The sequence below is a fragment of the Castanea sativa genome, chromosome 5 (genome assembly GCF_040712315.1).
Source record: "Castanea sativa cultivar Marrone di Chiusa Pesio chromosome 5, ASM4071231v1".
Classification (NCBI taxonomy): domain Eukaryota; kingdom Viridiplantae; phylum Streptophyta; class Magnoliopsida; order Fagales; family Fagaceae; genus Castanea; species Castanea sativa.
Genome location: NC_134017.1, coordinates 46,986,711 through 47,009,135, shown reverse-complemented (window position 1 = coordinate 47,009,135; position 22,425 = coordinate 46,986,711). Strand labels below are relative to the sequence as shown.

The 22,425-nt window shown below is 29.8% G+C and overlaps 1 protein-coding gene and 1 pseudogene across 1 annotated transcript; both read left to right on the top strand.

Moving 5' to 3' along the window:
* The first annotated feature begins 105 nt into the window (after positions 1-105).
* LOC142636940 (phospholipase A1-IIgamma-like) lies at positions 106-3,059 on the top strand (annotated as a pseudogene).
* Positions 3,060-18,240: 15,181 nt separating this feature from the next.
* Positions 18,241-20,190, top strand: LOC142636552 (phospholipase A1-IIgamma-like). The gene is made up of 2 exons (XM_075810807.1): positions 18,241-18,923; positions 19,262-20,190. Exons 1-2 carry the CDS (start codon positions 18,336-18,338, stop codon positions 19,871-19,873), a joined length of 1,200 nt encoding a protein of 399 aa, XP_075666922.1. The 5' UTR covers positions 18,241-18,335; the 3' UTR covers positions 19,874-20,190.
* The last annotated feature ends 2,235 nt before the right edge of the window (positions 20,191-22,425 follow it).

The following is a 22,425-nucleotide window of genomic DNA, read 5'->3' as shown; positions in this document are numbered from 1 at the left end:
GATGTTATTCCAAATTTGACTCTGTATTTCAAACGCAGTCTTTGATTTCTCAAACGGCTATATAAAGCATGCTTTAGTAGTACATCCGTACAAAGTGTAGCTAAACATGAAGAGAACAAAGGATAGCATAGCCAAAATGTGGAAGAGTCTTAGTGGTCAAAATGACTGGGAGAATTTGTTGGAACCCCTCGACATTAATCTTCGCCAATACATAATACATTATGGCGAAATGGCTGAAGCTACATATGATGCCTTTGATAAAGAGAAAATATCTAGGTATGCAGGAAGTAGTCGATATGCGAAAAAGGATTTCTTCTCTAAGGTGGGCTTAGAGAATGGAAATCCTTTCAAATACCGTGTGACCAAGTTCTTGTATGCAACATCAAATATCAAAGTCCCCAATGCCTTTATCATGAAGTCATTATCAAGGGAGGCATGGAGCAAGGAATCAAATTGGATTGGGTACGTTGCAGTAGCTACAGACGAAGGGAAGGCCGAGTTAGGAAGGAGAGATATTGTGATTGCTTGGAGAGGAACCATACAAGCCCTGGAGTGAATTAATGATCTAGAATTTAATTTGGTTTCAGCTTCCAAATTACTTGGAGCTGAGCATGATCCTAAGGTGCACCCAGTGCCGGCTCAAGGCCTAGGCAACTTAGGCCTAGGCCTAAGGCCCCACAACCAAAAAAAAAAAATTCCCTACTAAAAAAGGCCTCATTTCTATTTGTAAAGGGCCAAAATTTTATAAAAATATAACATTTTTTTTTAAATAATTAGTACTTTTTTTAAAGTGATGTTAAAGATACCACAAATTTTACTATAGATTTAAGTTTAAATTTAACTAACATGTCACCAATCATATAAAAAATTAATTCAAACACAAATAAATTAAATTGTTGAATTTTATCAATTACAGTCATTATCATATTATATTGTGAACATTTTGCAGTATCTTTAGTATTTTTCTTTTTCATTTCTAACAAGGCTTCCAAAATAAGAGACCAATAGAAATTAAAACCAATTAAAACCCTAAAATGTTTCAAAAAAATGCTGCAAATGTGATAGATCATCAATGATGATTAATCTCCTCTAATAGTTTGAGATCTTAATTTTTGTAAACTAATATCCTACAAAGCCACGCACCAAATAATATTTATCTATCTCTTTCTCTTAAAAATAATATATAAATTAAAATTTAGGTTACAACTGTACTTAACTATGCATAGTTATATATCCAAGTTAAAGTAAGTTTCTTTTTTAAAAAAATAATATTTTTTCTAGTTCTTTTTGTTTAAATTTATGGTTCAATTATGATATTCAATTCTCTGTATGAAATTAACCTTAGTTTAATTATTATTATTATTCATCAATTTTTGTATTTACATCAAATTAGTCTTAATTTAATTAGTATTATATATATTTATTTAATTAATGTTTCACATAAAAAGGCCTCATATAAAATTTCCGCCGCCTTAGGCCCCAAATTTCATTGGGCCGGCCCTGGGTGCACCATGGTTGGCATTCCATCTACACTTCTGATGACTCCCGTTCACCCTTCAATAAGACTAGTGCCAGAAACCAGGTATATTTTGATACTTTATTTGTCTATTATAAGTTTATAATTTAATTTAGAGGTTAAATTTAATTGCTTCCGGGCTAGTCGGGTAGGCAAGTGTGGAGTTTATATAACTTGTGAAGTCTCTTATTTTCGGATAAAAAATTTATATATTAAAATTTTTCTTACATAAAAGAACTAATTAATTGTTGTCTTAACTTCATTGTATAAATTAATTATTATAGAACTAGCTTGTAACCTCATGCATATACATGAATACATTTAAAGATATAAAATAAAATGCATAATATTAATAGTTATTTTTATTTTTATTAACTCTTTAAAAAATTATGTAAGGATATTATTAGGTATAAAATGTAAATTTTCCATTTTTTTTATTGTTAATCACTTTTTTTTTTTTTACGATTAATTTATTTTAGACTCTTTGGTTTTTATACTTAATAACTTACTTAGATGAATATTCATGGTATGGTCTCACATTTGATTCTAAAATTAAGAAATAAAACTCTTTAAGAATGAATAATTTAGGACATATGACGCAAAATTAGAACTCTAATTTGAAATTTTAATTTGAGTTTCTTTCAGTTGCACCTATTATTATATATAAAAATTAATACCAAAGGTTTCAATCATATTTTATCTATGAAAAAAGTAGGGTGAATGTCTTATTGACAAAATATAGTAGATGGAAAAATGTGAAGAAAATAGTAATTAAAATAAGGTTCAACCAAATTCAAGGTTTAAATATGATAATTAAAATTTTATTTGCTTTTTGTTTTTTGGTCATCCAGGTTCTTAGTGAGCTTAGTAGACTAGTTGAAGAATTCCAAAATGAGGAAATCAGTATAACTGTTACTGGCCACAGCTTGGGAGCAGCACTAGCAACCCTAAATGCGATTGACATAGTTGCCAATGGATTTAACAAGCCCAAAGACCAACTGGGGAAATCTTTTCCAGTGACAGCAATAGTATTTGCCAGCCCTCATGTGGGAGACTCCGGCTTCAAGAAAAATTTCTCTAATCATAAGGATCTTCAAGTCTTGCGTATACGTAATGCTCCAGATATTGTTCCGAAATATCCATTTATAGGCTACTCTGATGTTGGAGAAGAGTTGGAAATAGATACTCGCAATTTGAGTTACTTGAAGAGTCCTGGAAATTTGTCAACTTGGCATGACTTGGAGGGTTACCTGCATGGAGTTGCAGGAACACTAGGGACTCAAGGAGGGTTCAAGTTGGAAGTTCCCCGTGATATTGCACTCGTGAACAAGATGATAGATGGTTTGAAGGATGAGTATCTTATTCCGGCTTCATGGTTTTGTGTGAAGAACAAGGGTATGGTTCAACTAGCAGACGGTTCATGGAAATTGATGGATCATGAAGAAGATGAGAGAGATCTTTAAATGTTAATATATGTGGTTAAAATTACATGTAGAAATCATTTCATTACTTGGTTTACGTTGCTTTTGGTTGCTTATTAGAACTTTTTGGTTGTGTTCTTAGATTTAAGAGTGGAATAAAAATATGAAGGGTCGTTCGTTTGTAAAAGGAAAATAAAGAAGCCTTCCAGTGTGAGTTATAATGATAATAAATTCATAAAAGATTTGTTGGTTTACTCGTATTTATGAGAAATTATTAAGACCACCGGGAGGATTGCTGACGTAATCCTCCCAATCAATTAAATAATACTATTTATGCAAATGTGTGACATCATATGGAAATAATGTAAGAGAATTAAAAATAAAAATCATTAGGTGATGTCACATTTGTATATATAGTAGTGTTTTATTAGTTAGAAAGACTAGGAGGACCACGTTAACAATCTTCTTAATGGATTTAATAATTTCTCTTTATTTACCCCTTAATTTTATTGCAATTACCCTTTTAATTTTTGTCTTCTTTTAATGAAAAAGAGGAATTTTTCACCATGCATGTAAATAAAATTCTCTTATTTATTCTCCACTATATTGAATAAGTTTTTCAATAATGGAAAGTATCAAAGCCTTATGCCATTTAGGTAATGACCTAAAGCCCCCAAATGGAAGGTCTTCAATAAAATATAATATATTATATTTATTTGTCTTGTAGTATAGAGAAAGAAGAAGAAGAAGAAGAAAAAAAAGAAGAAAGCCCTCTATGTAGTAAAAAAAAAAAAAATTAAGACCTCTATTGGCCATTGTTTATTTGTTTTACAGTGTAAAAATATTAATGATCAAGACCCAAAGCTTTTGAATAAAAATTATTTTTAAAAAATTGTTCTCTTTTCAAATGTTGTGAGCTATGTTTGTACGTTTTACATTATTTGCGGTAGTTTAGAAGTGTAAAAATTTTCAATCTTCCACACACATGGATGGTGAATAGATTCTTTATCTCTTTCCATATCACAATTAAAAATAGAGAATTAATAGTTTTCCACACAAATTCATTAAGAAATCCAATTTTCAATAATTAAGTTCAAAATTGTCAAAAGAGACAATAACTATTTCTAAAAATAATATTTATTCTGATGATAGTAGTTTATGTTTATTTTTAGAATTAAAAGTTTTAAGAGAAGTTTATCATAAATGAAAATACTCCAATTAACATACTAAATCATAAAAGTTGGGTTTAGAAGTCATAGTTGCGCCAAGTGGCTTCATCAAATTACAACAATATTTAGGACAAAAATAGTTTTTTAAGTAGAGACCTATGAAGCATTGACGCGGTTGGGAGGGTGCCGCACTGGCGTTCGATGCGGCCCAACTTGGGGTGCAGCCACCAATGTCGCTGCCAGCGCGTCGGTGCCGTGTCTGAGTTTTTTTTTTTGGATTTGCGCTGACCAACTCCGATTTGCACCTACTTGGCTTCGATTCGTGCTGAATCAGGCCAATTCGGCCAGAATCATGTCATATCGACTGAATTAGAGCATATCGGCCGACGATCGAAACGGCCGAAATAGGCTAAAATCGACCTTGAATCATGCGGGAACAGCCAATCAATGATCGACGATCATACATGAATCTCATTTTTTTAGAGATGATTGTGATTGACTTGCTCGATTGCTCCTCAGCCTCATTTGGTTGCCGAGAAATGATTCCAGGCCTCACACTCTCGCAGATGGGCCTTGCTCCTCGGCCTTGTTTTTGTACACCAAATAAGAGAAATGAATTTTATTTTAACTAATTCAATTAATTAGCTGCTTTTAGGGGCAGTTGAGTATAATTACATTTTGTACCATTTTGTTTTATTTTGATGAAATATAATTAGATCCAAATATTAACAAAAATAATATAATGGTGCTATGTAAACTATAATATAGTGCGCCCTGCAGAAGGTTTGGTTGGCCAATGGTGTCGCTGGATTAGTTATGTTTTTTTTAAGAATGTTTTAATAGTAAAAATGTATAGAAAATATAAATAAAAATATTTTTAATAATTTTTTAATTGCAGCACCTCGCACCCTACTTTTTGAAAAATTGCTGAGTCCCGCACCCAAACCCAAATTTGGAAACACACCCGTGCTTCTTAGGTAGAGACCGACAACAAATTTTTTTTTATTTTTAAAATTTCTTTTAATAAAATAACAGTAAGTGTTTTAACAAAACATGCAACATGCATCTAAGTTTCAGTTGATAGAGACAATAACTTATTTATTCTTATCAATTTCTTTAGAGGGAAAAATACCCACACACCTCCTAAACTTTGAAGTAGCAGCCAAAACACCCTCTGAACTTTTTTATTGGCCAATTTACTCCATAAACTTTACATATTTGCCAAATAAGTACCTCAATTAGTCTACTGTTAAAAAACTAATGGAATAGTTGCGTATATCTCACTTGAGCTTAAAAAAAAAAAATCAAACCCAAAGAAAAGCAAGGTCTCCGTGATGTAGAAACCAAGTGGTTCCAATTTATATTGAGAATACCTATACCATAGATATGTTGAAATTGGCGGGCCTATATACACATAAATTCGCAGACAAACTAACAAAATAGTTTTAGTACATTTAACAGTTGCTTTATGCTAGTTTAAACCAAAATGAAGTTGTTTATTTTATTTTATTATTTTTATTTTTTTATTGAGATAGAAGCTGTTAAAGTATTGATGGGCTTGCCAAAGCTTCAAGAAGCAAGAACTTGGTCTAGGTATGGTTTTTCAAGAAGCAATTAGAAGCTGTTAAAATATCGAAACTTGTTCACATAAGTGTGACCTTTTTCTTAAAAATAAAAAGAATTGGATATGGTTTTTCAATAAGTAAAACTAAAGACTTTTAAGAAACCAAGAACTTGGTCTGGGTTAGGCTTTTTGAACCAAGAAAAGCTTAAGATTGTATGAAACGAAGAACTGGGTTTGGCTTTCAAAGACCTTGTTCTTTTTTTCTTTTTTTTTGGTTTGAGTTAAAAAAAAAAAAAAAAAAAAAAACTCACGTGAGAGACACATGACCGTTTTGTTAGTTTTATGATAGGAGACTAATTGAGGTACTTATTTGACTGGTATGTAAAGTTTATGGAGTTAATTGACCAATAAAAAAGTTCAAGGGGCATTGTGGCCACTATTCTAAAATTTAGAGGGTGTGTGGATATTTTTCCCTTCTTTAGATAAAGTAAAATTAAGTGTTTTACATGCAACATACATTTTAGATAAAATAATTGTAAGTGTTTTAACAAAACATGCAACATGCATCTAAGTTTAAATCAATAAGTGTTTTAACAAGACATGCAACATCCATCTAAATTTTGGTCAATAAGTGTTTTAACAAAACATACAACATGCATTTTAAATAAAATAACAATACTTGTTTCAATAGAACATGCAATAAGAATCTAAGTTTCACTTGATAGAGACAACAACTTATTTGTTATTTCAATTTCTTTAAATAAAGAAACAAATAAGTGTTTTAACAAAACATACAACATGTATCTAAGTTTCAGTTGATAGAAACAACAACTTATTTGTTCTTATCAATTTTTTTAGATAAAGTGACAATAAATTTTTTAATAAAACATGTAACATAACATACATATAAATTTAAGAAATTTATATCCTACTCCAACTAAAAATCTATTATCGAAATTTCAAAACTTATATATATATATATATATATTCACCAATGGTCTTTCCATATAATTTTTCTTGCACCTTACGTTTTTGTTTATTATTTATTTTTTTCGAGATGCAACTTACACACATATATATTTTTATTAGAAGGATATACATGTTGTATAGATTCATAGGAGTTGATAAATTTATATGAGACTCTCTCTCTCTCTCTCTGGAACAATTTTCTCCTAATAAGCAACTACTCTCATTAATTATTAAATTAATTTTTTATTAATTGTTAGGATATATTTCCTCAAATTAAGGGATAAAATTAAGAATATTTTAATTTATATAAAAATTTCATTATTTAAATTTTAATAAATTTAAATTCTATTCAAACTAAAAGACTATTATAGTTTTTTTAACTTCCTTCCCTAGAAAAAAAAAATATATTTAAAATGAAATCCTAAATCCTACACAACATACCTAGCTTTTTCTCCCTCAAGTATTTTATTAAATATTGAAAAAAATTATTTTATTAATTGTTAGGATACATTTCCCCAGATCAAGGGATAAGATTTAATTATAATTTAATTTAGCTAAAACTTTATCATCTAAGTTAGGAATTTAAATCCTACTCCAACTAAAAATCTATTATCGAAATTTCAAAACTTATATATATTCACCAATGGTCTTTCCATATAATTTCTCTAGCATCTTACGTTTTTGTTTGTTTTTTTTTTTTTTTTGAGTTGCAACTTATGCACATGTATTTTTATTAGAAGGATATACATGTTGTATAGATTCAGAGGAGTTGATAAATTTATATGAAACTCTCTCTCTCTCTCTCTCTCTCTCTCTAGAACAATTGTCTCCTAATAAGCAGCTACTCTCATTAATTATTAAATTAACTTTTTATTAATTGTTAGGATATATTTCCTCAAATTAAGGGATAAAATTAACAATTGTTTAATTTACAAAAAAAAGTTTATTATTTAAATTTTAATAAATTTAAATTTTATTCAAACTAAAAGACTATTATAAAATAGCTTTTTCTCCCAGCCCGGGTTGCTTTTTGATTAAGATAAATCCAATCTTTTTCGACTTTTTAGAGATAATGACGCATTCCAATTTGTTTCTGATCTCATTCAGCTTATTTTTTAAGCATCCCAACCTCTATAAATAGAGAGGAAAAAAAATAAAAATTTAGGGTTTTTCTTTTCTGACTTCTCTGCTCCTCTTATGTTAAATACGTTTTGGAGGCTTTTGCGCTTTAGGAACTTCTTTTTTGTATGTAAAGTATTTTAGACCTCAAAGAAGTAAATAATATTCTTTGCTTTCTAAAATATTCTTTCATTTGAAGAGCACGCTCATGCAAGAGGTATTTAGTTATTTCTTTTTTTTTTTTTTCTTTCCCATTCGTTAGTATGTTGTTGTTCATTGCATGAATGTGGTTAATATGTTTTATTGTGCCTTGTTCTTAATAAATAATTGCACACCATGCTTAGATACTTTGCTGGAATTTTCTTTGACATGTTCTTTAATTGTTTGTTTGTTTTAATTCTTTTTCTTTGATTTCAAAATCTGCTAATGATTATCAAAGCCTTTTTTTAAAACTCAAAACTGATATGTTATTTCATTAAGTACAGATCCATTTTTTTCAGATCTCAAAATTGATTTGTATTTTCATTAAATATAGATTTGTATTTTTTTCTATCTCAAAACTGATCTATATTTTCATTAAATACAGATCTGATTTTTTTCTGATCTCAAAACAGGTCTGTATTTTCATTAAATACAGATCTGGAAATTTTTTTGAAAATTATTCTTTTTATAAAATTGTAGATTTTGAAATTTCAAAGAAAGAATTAAGAGTTAGGTTAAAGTCTTTCTTTTTTAATTTGTGATGCATGCATAATAAGTTTGTCTCATGAATATGAATCCTCTTTTAACAATCTTATTTTTTTTACTTTAAAAAATAGATCTGATTTTTACAAATCAAATTTTTGTATACTTTCAAAGACAGATCTAATTTTTACAAATCAAACCTCATTTTTCTTTAACTTTTCAAAACAGATATGATTCTTTTTAACAAAATCTCATGTTTTTTTAATACTTTTCAAAAACATATCTGATTCTTTTTAACAAAATCTCTCTTTTTTTTTTTTTTTTTTTTAACTTTTTAAAAAGAGATCTGATTTTTACAAATCAAATCTCATTTTTCTTTAACTCTTCAAAACAAATATGATTTTCTTAACAAATTCTTTTTTTTTTTACCTTTCGCAAAAATAGATCTGATTTTTACTAATCAAATTTTTTATTTTATTTTTCAAAACAGATCTTATTTTTCTTTAAAAAGAGGACATTAGTCATAAGGAAAATTTATTTAAATTTATTTTATTTAAGTGTTAGTCATGTGTATTATAACATATTATTCAACATAATACAACAAAAAAGGGTATAGTGGTCATTAGAGTCTAAAAGACCATACTCTATTTGGGTGGAATGGGTGCCTAACACTTTTCCATTCTATAACCTAGTCCCCGAATTTAGGATTTTGGATAGGTAGACTAGTGTTTTGTCTTTAATTTTGGTAGATTGTAACTAGGACCAAAGCTTTGTATTCTTTTGCATAAATTGTAACTTAAACCAAAGCCTTGTAAGGTTAATTTACCAAAATCATATTTTTTTATTGAATCAATGACATTTGAAGTATTTTGAACAAGTAGTTGTATTTATTTTTTTATTTTTTTCTGTATAGAAAAATAAGTGGCGACTTCACACCACTACCTAAAAGAGAGGTGCCATAAAGCACCCAAATCTGTTTTTGAGAGCACCTCAGAAAGTTTTCTCGGTCTCTCACAATATGAATATCAAGCGATGTAATTATCCAAACAATGTTTCTTATCTAAGAAATCTTCCAAACGATACTTTTTTTAAATAAACTAAAAGATACCATTTGGCAGTGGTATGTATTTGCAAAATATTGGTGCTTCTGCTTCTTTATTGACCGATAGCACAACAGATGCTTGGAATGGTTTCTTTGCGGCTAACAAATGGGACTTTTGGGTAATTTTGGTTGGATTGATTTATATTTAGGTATTTGAGTTATGTGTCAAGAAAAGGGTTTTGATTTGATTTTTTGGTTTCTCTCTCGAAATTTGTTTTTCTCGATTTTTTTTAATGTACAATAAGGATGTTAAATTATATTTGTGTTTGCTGGGTGTTGTTGCACTTTGGTATATGAATGAAAATAATTAATTATTGAATGTGAGCTTTGATTTTGATTTTGATTTTGATTTTTTACAAATTCTAGAGTATTTAATAAAACCCAATTAATTATTTAATGTGAGATTCTTTTATTTTTATTTTTATTTTTTTTATGTTGTTTGTTCAATAATGGATATGTGTTTTTCTTTCTGCCATGCATTTTAAATTTTAAATTTTTGTGAGAAACGGTCAAAAAGAAAGAATGAAACTAAGGAATAGAGGACATGGTGTGTGTACATTGTCTCAGGTGAATTTGGAGAACTATGTTGAATTGTTCATACGCTAAGAAGTTTTTTTCTTGCCTAAAAAAAAACGAAGAAATTAAAGAAGAAATAATAGTCTATTTGAAGTGAAGGATTTGTAACTTGGCGAAAAGAAGGAATTTTACCTTTGTTCTTTTATGTAAAATGTTAAGAAAACAAAAAAATATCCAAACTACTTGATGTGATTTGCATTATTAAAAAAAAGCGTTAACAAACATATTAATTGTTGTATTTTATTGTCATGTTATGTCAAATTGATGGTATTTTAAATATGTAAAATGTTCTCGTGCATTGTGCAGGTTAAATGCTAGTATATATAAAACCAAAGCTTCTAAAGTTTTTACAATTTTTTACGTTAGCACAATATTTAAAAAAATAAAATTAAAACACTATTAATTGTTACTTTCTTTTTAATTTTTTAATGTCCTATTTTTTTTATTGTTCTTATTTTCTTTTAAGATTGTAATTTTAATTATGGTCTGATTGGGTCTCTATGAAATCTTTTTATCCCATTATATTAGGTGAATATTTAATTTGAAATGTTTTGGACTTCCATTCCCACAAAAATTCGGAATTCAATTCCCACTGAATCTATGAAATCTTTTTATCCCATTACATTCTAATATAGATAGAAATGTTTTCGATGTTCTCTAAAACTCCAAGGCAAAGAGAAGAACAACAATGGCAATGAGTTTGAATGATCTCCTGGATTTTCTATTGAAAAATATCATGCTTCGGCTACCTTTAAATTCCAGAGTTCAATGCAAAAGCTTATCAAAACACGGGTACTCTTTCAGTTTCGTTTTTGGTTTGGATAAGCAGTAGAGATATTGTGTATATCTCTTTTTAATCAATGAGTCTGTACTCTGTAGAGGGGTGGGAACTAGGAACAAAAAATAGATAAGATCAAGAATACTTACACATTGTCACATACACCAAATGACTTGAATTTCACCATAACAGGACTCAGATTTAGGAAAAGAATTAGTGGTAGACTATAACCATCATTTACAGTATAAGACTCTTTTAATTATATAAATTTCCAATCCCAAATCCTGATAGACTCGAGTTAAAAAAGAGTAATAGTAGTATGATAGGACTCTTTTAACCTAATTCAGTATAAATTGATTAGTGTGTTCAATCATCTTGATGAACAAGCTTAGGTTATGCGTTAACCTCATAAATTTGTTTTGTAAATTTTTATTATTTAAGAACCAAAAAGGGTGTTGATATGTTTCTTGTGGCATTTTTTTCCTGAAGGCAAGAGCCTCTTTCTCTTGCCAAGAATAAAAGTTGGAATCATAAGTAGATAAGAAGCAAAAAGGTGCTAGCCGAGACTATGCAAATAATAGGAGCGTTCCAACTGCTTCCTAGATTGGTCATCTTCTATCTTGATTAAAACTCTATGGCCTTTCAACTGGTACTACCTTCTTCTTCTTTTTACATTCATATATTTCAAAATCTATTCTTTTCAATGCATTTATTTGTCTTCATTCTCTAACGATGTCAATTTATTTATGGCCTATAACACTAAACTAGCTTTTCCATTTCTCTCAAAAAAAAAAAATCCAAAACCTATTGCTCTAGATTACTCTCTTTTTGAGTGTCAATGCCATTTCTTAATGTAATTAATTACTGTCTCCTATGTAAAAACTTCTATAGTTTCTATTTTCTTATTTTTGGGTTTCTTGGTTGCATTTTATATGGCAAGAAAAAAACCTAGGATTTTACAAACTAATTAAGCAATGGGAGGGATTATAATATATTCTTTCTCAAACAAAAAAAATATTATATTAAAAAAATGATTGAGACCTTAATTTTCATTAAACAAAGGATGCCATTGATAATAGACATGACATGCCTAACATTATTTGTGTTAGTATTTTTTTTTTCTCTCTTAAATTGTAATTTATTTTTTCAAATGATCATAACATTAGGAAACTTTAAAATTTAAAATTTTTGTTCAACTAATCTGTGCATCGCATGAGTTAATGACTAGTATTTGTATATAAGTGAAGAACCCAAGAGCCTTGCATGTCCTAATGTTTAGGACAGAAATATTAAGGATTTAAATCTCCTCCATATACAATAACTATCGAGTTATAAAAATAACTTAAAAAGAGAAAGTATAAGCACTCTAGTAGACTTATGCATGCTATCTCCAGTTTAAAGCATATATTGTTGAAGAACGAATTAGGATACAATAGCCATATGCATGTTACGTTGTTGGCCCCTACTTAGAGAAATCTATTTCTATCACATCATTTTGCTACTGTAGCAACTGGCAACATTTACCTAGCTCAGTTTTGCTTAATGCTAGAATGCCCAACATTCAACCTTTCTCTCTCTCTCTCTCTCAAGTCTGAATAGTGTATGAATAGAGAAAGGTTTAAACTGGTTTTCGGGGTTAATGAACATGATCCTCTCTGAGTTATACCAATGGTTATCAGTATAATTTTTTCTAGATACTGTATTAATTAAGAATACTGGGAAACCAATATTGCGGGTTATGCTTGTATTGTCATAATCTTTGCTTCAATCTTTTGGTTTGGCCAAAGGTTGTCTTTAATGTGAGTTGACTTCTTTCAGCCTAAAATTGTCTTCTCAATTGCTTGTCGTCTTGCATGAATAATGCATCACTTTGATAATATGCTCATTTGTTTATCAATGAAACACCCGGGCATTATTCAAGGAAGTATCACTTAACACTAAAAAATAAAAAATAAAAATTCAAGGAGGTAATGTGAAAGGGATATGAATGCAAAACTTAAAATTCTATTCGTACTTTTTTTGTTTTTATTTTTTGTTTGATAATCTCTATTCATACACTATTCATACACTATTCATACATTTGACCTAGCGTAAGATCCTCTTTTCACACTAGCCTACTTTCTATGAATGCATTAATTAGCTAGCATAGTATAGAAAACAAGTAAGTCGGTGTAAATTCTTTTTAATGGTATGATCGACGATTTATATATCTCGTTATGTTATTCTCTTTTTAATGAATGAGGTCATATTAAATGCCTGAACCTTGAATATCTATTTATCAATTCAAAGAATGGAAGCTCTTCTAAAACAGAAAAAATAAAACTCAAAAGATGGAAGACATGGGGTTTAATGCCCGCCTACACAAAAAATTAATTGGTGTTTTGATCTGATGATAAAAAATTATTATCAAGAGCAGATGTCATAGGCTAAAACTCTCTAAAAAAAATTAAAATTTGATAAAAATTCCATTGACCATCCTTTAATTAGATAATTCTTCAAAAAAGAAGAAGAAAGAAACAAAAGCTGACCGTTAAACATTATCTAAACTCCATTAAATTAATAGTTAAAAGAGATTTCCTAGAAAATTACAATCGACCAATAAGTTCACAAATTCAAATTTTCCAACAGTCCTATAGATTTTTGTGTTTGTAATTTATTTATACAAATCTTAATACTCTTCTCAGGCGTACCACCTCGATGGTAGCACAAACTCTCTAATCCTCAAAATCTAAAATAGAGAAATAAGAGGTAAGCTCTACATCTTAGTAAGCAAGCACAGACACAAGAAAAACAGATGAATAATAAAACATTCATAGGAAAAACGGATCACACAAACTTAGAAATTGCATCATAGTTCAATTGGAAAATTGACATAATTAGTAATGACTTCCAAAGGGATAAAAAATTTCATTGTACTTGAAATGATAGACATATTCCATTAAATTTATTGTGCTTAACTATCTTATTATGACTATGGTCTATGTGGGCCTAAAATCGCAAGTAGGCCGGTAGTAAGATCCCGAAGTTTTTGTGCCAATGTATATCTCCATTTGTAGGGTCCAAAGTATAATCAAATTATCCAGTTAATTTATAGAATATTTTCAATTTTATTTTAGTCTATCAAAGTATTATTGTCCAAATGAATATTTTATTCAAATCTTATTTTGGTTCTTTTTACAAAATTTACTGATGTTTAATCCGGTTGAAGGAATAAAATGTTTTTAAATAACCAACTGAACCAAATAATTTTTTTGTTAATAATATTTCAATGAGGAAGAAATTCTAGATTTTTCATTACATCAACATATAACTAAAATAATTTTGTAAATAAAGAGATAGGAATATTTAATAAATGAAATATTGCATTTTAAGCAAAATACAATTAACTAAGAAAAAATTTACTTTCTTTTACAAGATTTCACATTCTTCTCTTAGTTTTTCTTTTATAAGATCCAAGAGTGTAGCCTAAAACCAATTATACAATGATCGAATCATATCAATCAATAAAACTTTTAATAATTACTTAATATCTACACGTATTATTTAAACATGTCACATTACACATTAATTATATATATCACTTGAAGTTTTATAATAATTTTTTGGTCGAAACAAAACCTTAGATTAATTTCTCAATTGATTTTAATAGCATCAACTTGAAGTTTTAACTAAACAAAGAAGGGCTTGAAGGATTATGCAATTGATTTATACAATCAATATCTAACAAGGAATTCCCCCCCCCCCCCCCCCCCAATTTTAGCATGTTGTAGTTCCCTATCCTTAAAGAAAACCTAACAAAATTAGATCCCAACTAGACACATGAATTTTGGACTTAGAGGAAAAAATGGGTCGATTCGATCCAAGTTATCCAACCCACTTAGCTTCTAGGATGGGTTGTGTATATATATATATATACACAACTACTAAATTTCATATATATATATATATATATATATATATATATATATATATATATTGTGGGGATAAGAATGTTTAAACAAACGTTTGAGTTTTGGGTCTGATTGGTTAATACAAGTCTGTTTGGTCAGATTCCATAAGCCCACAAGTCAGTCCGTACTATAATGGTCAAAGGAGTTGTCCAAGGAGGAGTATGTCCTCGGACAGGCCTAGCAATGACCCTAGGACTTGCTAAACAGGTTGGAGGCAGAATCCTGGAAGAATTGGTGGGTAAAAGTGTGATCCAAGCACTCTTTAGAAGCAGTAATGTGTAAGAAATATCTGAGGAAAAAGCTGCTACCACCACATTAAAGGCCCTGCATTTACCTCCCTAACCGCATTAATGGAGAAGTGACCTCTGAACAGTAGAATTTAACATTTCTGCTATTATTTTAAGATTTCAAGAAGGTGGTAGATTAGACAAGTATTTGAGAGGAAGATTTGTGTGACACGTGGATGAAACAGGGAAAAAGAAGTATATAAGAAGACGATAGAGGAAAGAAGAGGGGGGACTAGTTTTCTTGGATAAAAAAGCTAAACCTTGTAATCTTTGGTACAAAAAGAGAAATATTATATACGTTGTTTTCGGCTTACGTCCGAGGAGGTTACTTTGTCATATATATTTATCACTTGCATAGATTGTGGCAATCTAGCCTGTTAATCAACTTCCAACATTCCAGACTTAGGTTTCAAACTCATACTCTACAAATTTCATTGTATAAGACTCATTGGGCCAGAACCCATCACTTGTTTTTGGGTCCAAGTACAATTTGTGCACTTACATATATATATATATATAAAAGATAGAAATTCTACTTTAGTATAATCTAAGTGTATATAGGTGTGAAACTCCCTCCTAGATGTGGACCTTAGCCCTTAGCCCTCTCCTTCCCTCACACCCCACAAGCATTGTGGTGTGATTATCGCACCAAAGGTGTGCGATGGTTGACCTTTTGTATATTGAAGTTTTTTTTTTTTTTTTTTTGAGTTGGTCATTGAAGATAATTTAATTAATTTATTGACAATAATTTAATTCATTTATAAAATAGTAATAATTATAAAATTTAAATTTTTTATTGATTGACTTTAATTGTATTCTTAAGTTATATTAAAATTTTGAATTGTAGATGAAATTACTTGCCAAATTGAGGTGCAATTCATATTAAATAATTATTTATTTTTCTTTACCTAGTATTTTATGCTTAATTCTTAAAGCTTTTTATAAAAAAAATTAATTAGCTTTTTTAGGTAATTTAACTTTATTATTATCTTACTTGCAACAAGAACAAGTGCATTTGAAGAGGTTGATGACTTGACATGGTTCATGAATTCAGTTTTTTTTTTTTTAATTCTTTTATGGTAATGATATTATTTTTTTTCATGAATTTAATATTATTATTATTTCTATTTTTGCCTTTGAAAAAAAATACAAATTAACCCCTAACTTGATTAACCCGACCTATTAGCAACCCATTTAGGACAACTAGCTTCTGGTCTAAAACCAAGTGGAATCCAACCTAACCTAACTCAACTGGACCCATTTTAGACCCTAAAGTGATTCCACTATTGATCATGGTTATTCCATTTCAATTTCCAACTTGGTTTGGAGAAAAATTCACTCAACCCACTCCTTCACAATTGAAATGAACATCCACATATAATTTTAGTCACGTTATATACCTTTACAATGAATTATGTAATTAATTTAAGTATTATGCCTAAACTTTCATTAGGGAGTTCCTTATATGTCATTACTAGCCAGCTGAAGCAGCTGGATTGTGATGCCATAATATCACCGCATTAGTGAGCAGTACATGTCATTTTTTGTCTTTTCTGGCAAGGGTCGGCAAAGTATCTCATCGACAAATCGAGATACATGCCTTCTTCGGCTTCCAATCATATTCATACTTTACATATATCACCGCATTAGTGAGCAGAACATGTCATTTTTTGCCTTTCTGGCAAAGGTCGGCAAAGTATCTCATCGACAAATCGAGATACATGCCTTCTTCGGCTTCCAATCATATTCATACTTTACATATACATACATACATACATACATACATATATATATATATATATATATATATATATATATATATATATATATATATATATATATATATTTCTTTTGAAAACTTCGAAGGCAAGACTAGTCGTTTCTTGATGAGTTGGTTTAGATCAACCTACACGAAATAGATGGCTAGAGGCAATATTTGTGATGCGGGAATAAGTGGTTCCGCTGTCAAGTGTAGAGTGGAGATGCAAACCTAATATGCACATGGGATCACATACTTGACTAATGGGGTAGGAACCAATTAAACAAGAAAATAATAATAATAATTCAAGATTGGGGGCCAAAATAATAGCAATTACTGAAAATAAACCTACTTAATAGGGTTATCTAGTAAATAAGAATATTTGGAAATCAAAACACCTATATAATAAGAAGTGCCGTTTACTTTTGAGAAATCTCCAAGGAATTAATTGTAAATTTCTCTAAATATATATGAATAGAGAGAGTTAGTTTCATCCACGGCTTGTTACTATTATTTAATGATAAATTTTATTTTGGAAGTTTATAATTTTGCTATACTGGAATCTGGGCAGGAAAAAAGGAAAAAGTAAAAGAAAAAGAGAATGGTGGGAAGGCCTTCAAAGCCAAGGATGTGCCATATTGGTCATGACCACTTAACTTAACAGCAGTGTAGACCATACAAGTTACATGATCCAGTACTGCCATCAGATTTAAGAATTTCGGTTACTAATCCTGAAGGAATGCTAGCATGTTGCTTGAAGCATTGAAATTAATAAAGCTTCGAAAATCCAGTTCTTTAACTTTTCTTTCTTTCTTTCTTTCATTTTTTTTTCGAAAATGTTATCCTTTTGCCTAATTTTACCCAATAGTTATCAGTCCACGTGAAATATACCTTAAAAGTATTTCACAACGTGGGAGGTGATTAATTATATAATAATATTAACGTTTTTGTAATATGTGGTTAAGTATGAGGATTTGTACGAATTAATCGGTGAGTACCAAAGGTTATTTGACTTAATGGTATTGCTATGCTAGCTAACATATCCAATGAATAATCATTGTTTATTGGGATGGGAAAAAGAAAGTTCTGGCTATACTCTTTTAACTTTCCGAATGACTTGAGTTATTAGGCCAAGTTATTGAACAATAGGGCCAATATGACCAATCTTTTTTCTTTTTTTTTGAGAAACATGACCAATCTTTAAATGTGAGTTGAAACATTCGCATATGAATATGTCAGAGTTTTTAAAATTACAATTATGGCAGCTAGACAGAGACATTTCATTCTCACAATCTAGTATTTAGATTTTTGTTACCTAACTGTGAAAATTAAAATTAATTTGACTCTAAATTTGAAAAGCTCTATATGATTGCTCATGTAGTACATAATATAAAGCATGCAATAGGACTCATCCTTAGAAGGTGGAAAGGCAAAGAAAAAGATGGATAGCATAGCCAAAAAGTGGAGGTTTCTTAGCGGCGAGAATAACTGGAAGCATTTGTTGGAGCCTCTAGACAATGATCTTCGAAGGTACATAATTCATTATGGAGAAATGGCTCAAGCTACATATGATGCATTTGATACAGAGAAGATGTCTAAGTTTGCGGGAAGTAGCCGATATGCGAAGAAGGATTTCTTCTCTAAGGTGAATTTAGAGAAAGGAAATCCTTTCAAATATCGTGTCACCAAGTTCTTGTATGCAACGTCGAGCATCGATGTTCCTGATGCGTTTATCTTAAAGTCATTATCAAGGGAGGCATGGAGCAAGGAATCAAATTGGATTGGGTATGTTGCGGTAGCCACAGACGAAGGGAAGGCCGTGTTAGGAAGGAGGGATATTGTGATTGCTTGGAGAGGAACAGTACAAGCCCTGGAGTGGATTAATGATCTAGAATTTCTTTTGGTTTCAGCTTCCAAATTACTTGGAGTTGGGGTTAAGGATGATCCTAAGGTGCACCAAGGTTGGTATTCCATATACACTTCTGATGATGCTCGTTCTCCATTCAACAAGACTAGTGCCAGAAACCAGGTAAGTTTTGAGATATATATATATATATATATATATATATATTTGTCAATAGCCATATAAGTTCATAATTTAATTAAGAGAGTTACTGATAAGATATAAAAGGTGACAATATTTAAGAACATAGTAATATAAGTAAAATTAGATCGAAATCAAGGTAAAAAAAATGATATTCAAAGTATTTCTTTTGATAACTCAATAGTAGCAACTATGGGGAAGAGTCAGAGAGAGGGGATTCAAACCCTGATTCTCCACATAAAAAAGAATATGCAATGTTACTGAATTACAACATCTTAGCAATAACTAAGTCTTAAACATTGTTTGCTATTTTTGTCATTCAGGTTCTAGGTGAGATTAAGAGACTAGTAGAAGAATTCAAGAACGAGGAAATCAGTATAACTGTTACTGGTCACAGCTTGGGTGCAGCAGTTGCAACTCTAAATGCAGTTGACATAGTTGCCAATAGAATAAACGAGCTAAAAGACCAGCCAAACAAAGCTTGTCCAGTAACAGCAATAGTATTTGCCAGTCCTCATGTGGGGGATTCCAACTTCAAGAAAGTTTTCTCAGAACATAAAGATCTTCGAGTCTTACGTATTCGTAATGCTCCAGATCTTGTTCCTGACTATCCTTTCATAGGTTACTCTGATGTTGGAGACGAGTTGAAAATAGATGATCGCAAATCACATTATTTGAAGAGTCCTGGAAATTTGTCAACTTGGCATAACTTGGAGGGTTACTTGCATGGAGTTGCTGGAACGCATGGGACTTTAGGAGGGTTCAAGTTGGAGGTTCATCGGGATATTGTACTCGTAAACAAGACAATGGATGGTTTGAAGGAAGAGTATCTTGTTCCGGCGTCATGGCAATGTGTGCAGAACAAGGGTCTGGTTCAACAAGCTGATGGTTCATGGAAAATGATGGATCATGAAGTGGATGAACCTGATAGTTGAATGTTTATATACATATGGGATAGTGTTGGAGATACTTTTAGAAGACATTTGAATAATTTGTTTGAGTTGCTTGCTGTGTCAATTTGGTTGTGCTTTTAGATCTAGGAGGAAATTAAATAAGGAAAGAACGTTTAATAATGTAATATGACACATATTGATTGAGTTCTTGGCTTAATTAATTACCTATATATCTAGGTAATGGAGTCCTTTAGGATTAGGAATGTCATATTAGTTTAAAAAAAGGGGAAGTTTGGACGTCTCTCTCTCTCTCTCTCCAGTCTGCTATATCTAACTGAAAATTTCAGTCCAAAAAGAAAGTAGCAACACTTTTTCTTTAAGGAAAGTACCCACATTTTGCATATAGTAGATAGGTCATGACAATAATGATGTATGATGAAATGAAAAAGGTATCCTCATTTCTTTCCAGAAGAATATATTATTAAGTGGTCTTATGTAATGGCATTCCGTTTCCTACGAGGGTTTAATTAGTTTCCTGAGATCATCGTATCCTTCTTACTTGAATTTAGTTTGTTTTTTTTTTTTGTTTTTATTTATTTATTTATTTTATTTAGCAAGAATATTATCAAAGACACAATCATTTTTACAACTTGTTGATTTGTGTGTTTGTAAGTGGTAAACATAAAGTTGTGAGTCACATAAGATAAAAAATATTCACCACTCATAATAGCACAAATTAACAAGTTGTAAAATTTTTTGTAAAAATAATTGTCTATAAAATTATTCATTATTAGTAGGCTAGCTAGATCGATAAATACCTCTTGCTATCCCATCGCTAATTTGAGTATATGTACATAACACAATTTTGCTTAAACCTTTTTTTTTTGGGTCTAACGAAAACAAAACTATCCTCTCCAAAAAATTATTCCAAGGGTTGAACAATACAACTTTTCCCATGTATAAAATGATTGGGAAGCCATGCATATTGAGGTTTTACAAAAATCTTGTCACACTTCCTTCATGTTCTAAAATATGCCTCAGTGTTAGGTGTTGCATATAATGACTCTACTCAAGGATAAAAGTGATGCATTGTGCAAACTATAGTTACTAAACTCTAATTGATCTGATCAACAATACTAATGAAACAATGTGAAATTCAATCTAAACCCTTTTTTGTTTGTTACTGTCTAATCCACAATTTTTTTTTTTCTCCAAAATATCTATACATCTTATTTAATTTTGTCAAAAACTTAAATTACAACTTTTGGGTTTAGGATAATTTTTATTTTCGTTTGTAAAATTAAAATTTTGTATATCTTTCCCTCAATGTTTGCATTTATTATTATTAACTTGGCCCCTTCATCCATTATCATCTAAATTAGGCATTGGTATATTACACATAATTTTTGAGCTTATTGAATAAACATCGACATTTTACATCCTACATATAGTTGGTCAACTCAAAGCTAACTTGCTATAATGCCAGATTATTTTCAATTCAACTTATAAATATTTATAAACCAAGTTAACAATTTTTTTTTGGTACAAACAAAGAAACCTCTATATTTATGTTTATAATTATGTGTGTTCTTGTGTGTATGTATATATAAGGGTACAAAATAATATAAATGTGAAAAATATAAATGTAAACATAAAGATAGTCATAACTATAAAATAATTTATACATAAAATAATAAAAAGAAAAACTAACCACTAAGTATTTTGAATGAATATGTAAATAAGATTTTTATGTCTTCCATTGAAATCGACATTTAAATCTACTTGAGGTGCTAATTAGTGGATTTCTGTAAACATAAAGATAGTCATAACTATAAAATAATTTATACTTAAAATAATAAAAAGAAAAACTAACCACTAAGTATTTTGAATGAATATGTAAATAAGATTTTTATGTCTTCCATTGAAATCGACATTTAAATCTACTTGAGGTGCTAATTAGTGGATTTCTGTATACTACTACTACCTACTATTATTATTATTATTATTATTTAAAATAAGTGAGATTGATAGCATACAAGTTAGAACCAAGAACACAATTTAATTATAAGGTAAATTACCTTACACAACCCATTTTTTCTCTTTCTCATTGTACTTTGCATAACATGATTTTTAATAAATAAAGTCTACTGTCAATTCCTCGCAAGAAAAAAAGAAAAAAAAGAAGAAGTTTACACTTGAATATTAATATATATTTGTTTTTAAATAAAATATATATTGATATTGATTTATGAAATCTTCTGTTTTTATTTTATTATTGTTAGTTTTTAGGAAGAATGAAATCTCTATATATTAAGGCCGAGTTTGGATAGGGATTATTGCGTTTGCATTTTACGTTTCAGTTTTTTTTTTTTTTCTTTGTTGCATTTCAAACTGAGGGGACAAATGCTACTGTTCATGCTACTGTTTATGAACAGTAGCCGCATTTTGTTGACTTTTTAGCTCTTTTCAGCACATCTGTGGGTCCCGTGTATTGTTCACGGGACCCACAAACTTCACTTTTCAGAATTTTTTTTATTAAAAATGGATCCCACGGTACTATTTACACATTTAAAAATTATTTTACTACAGTGTTT

What these genes read in the sequence shown, in the direction of transcription:
- LOC142636552 (XM_075810807.1), top strand. Translation starts at nt 18,336, where the DNA reads ATGGATAGCATAGCCAAAAAGTGGAGGTTTCTTAGCGGCGAGAATAAC. An exon ending in AGACTAGTGCCAGAAACCAG is followed by an intron (nt 18,924 to 19,261) that starts GTAAGTTTTGAG and finishes TTTGTCATTCAG; the next exon opens with GTTCTAGGTGAGATTAAGAG.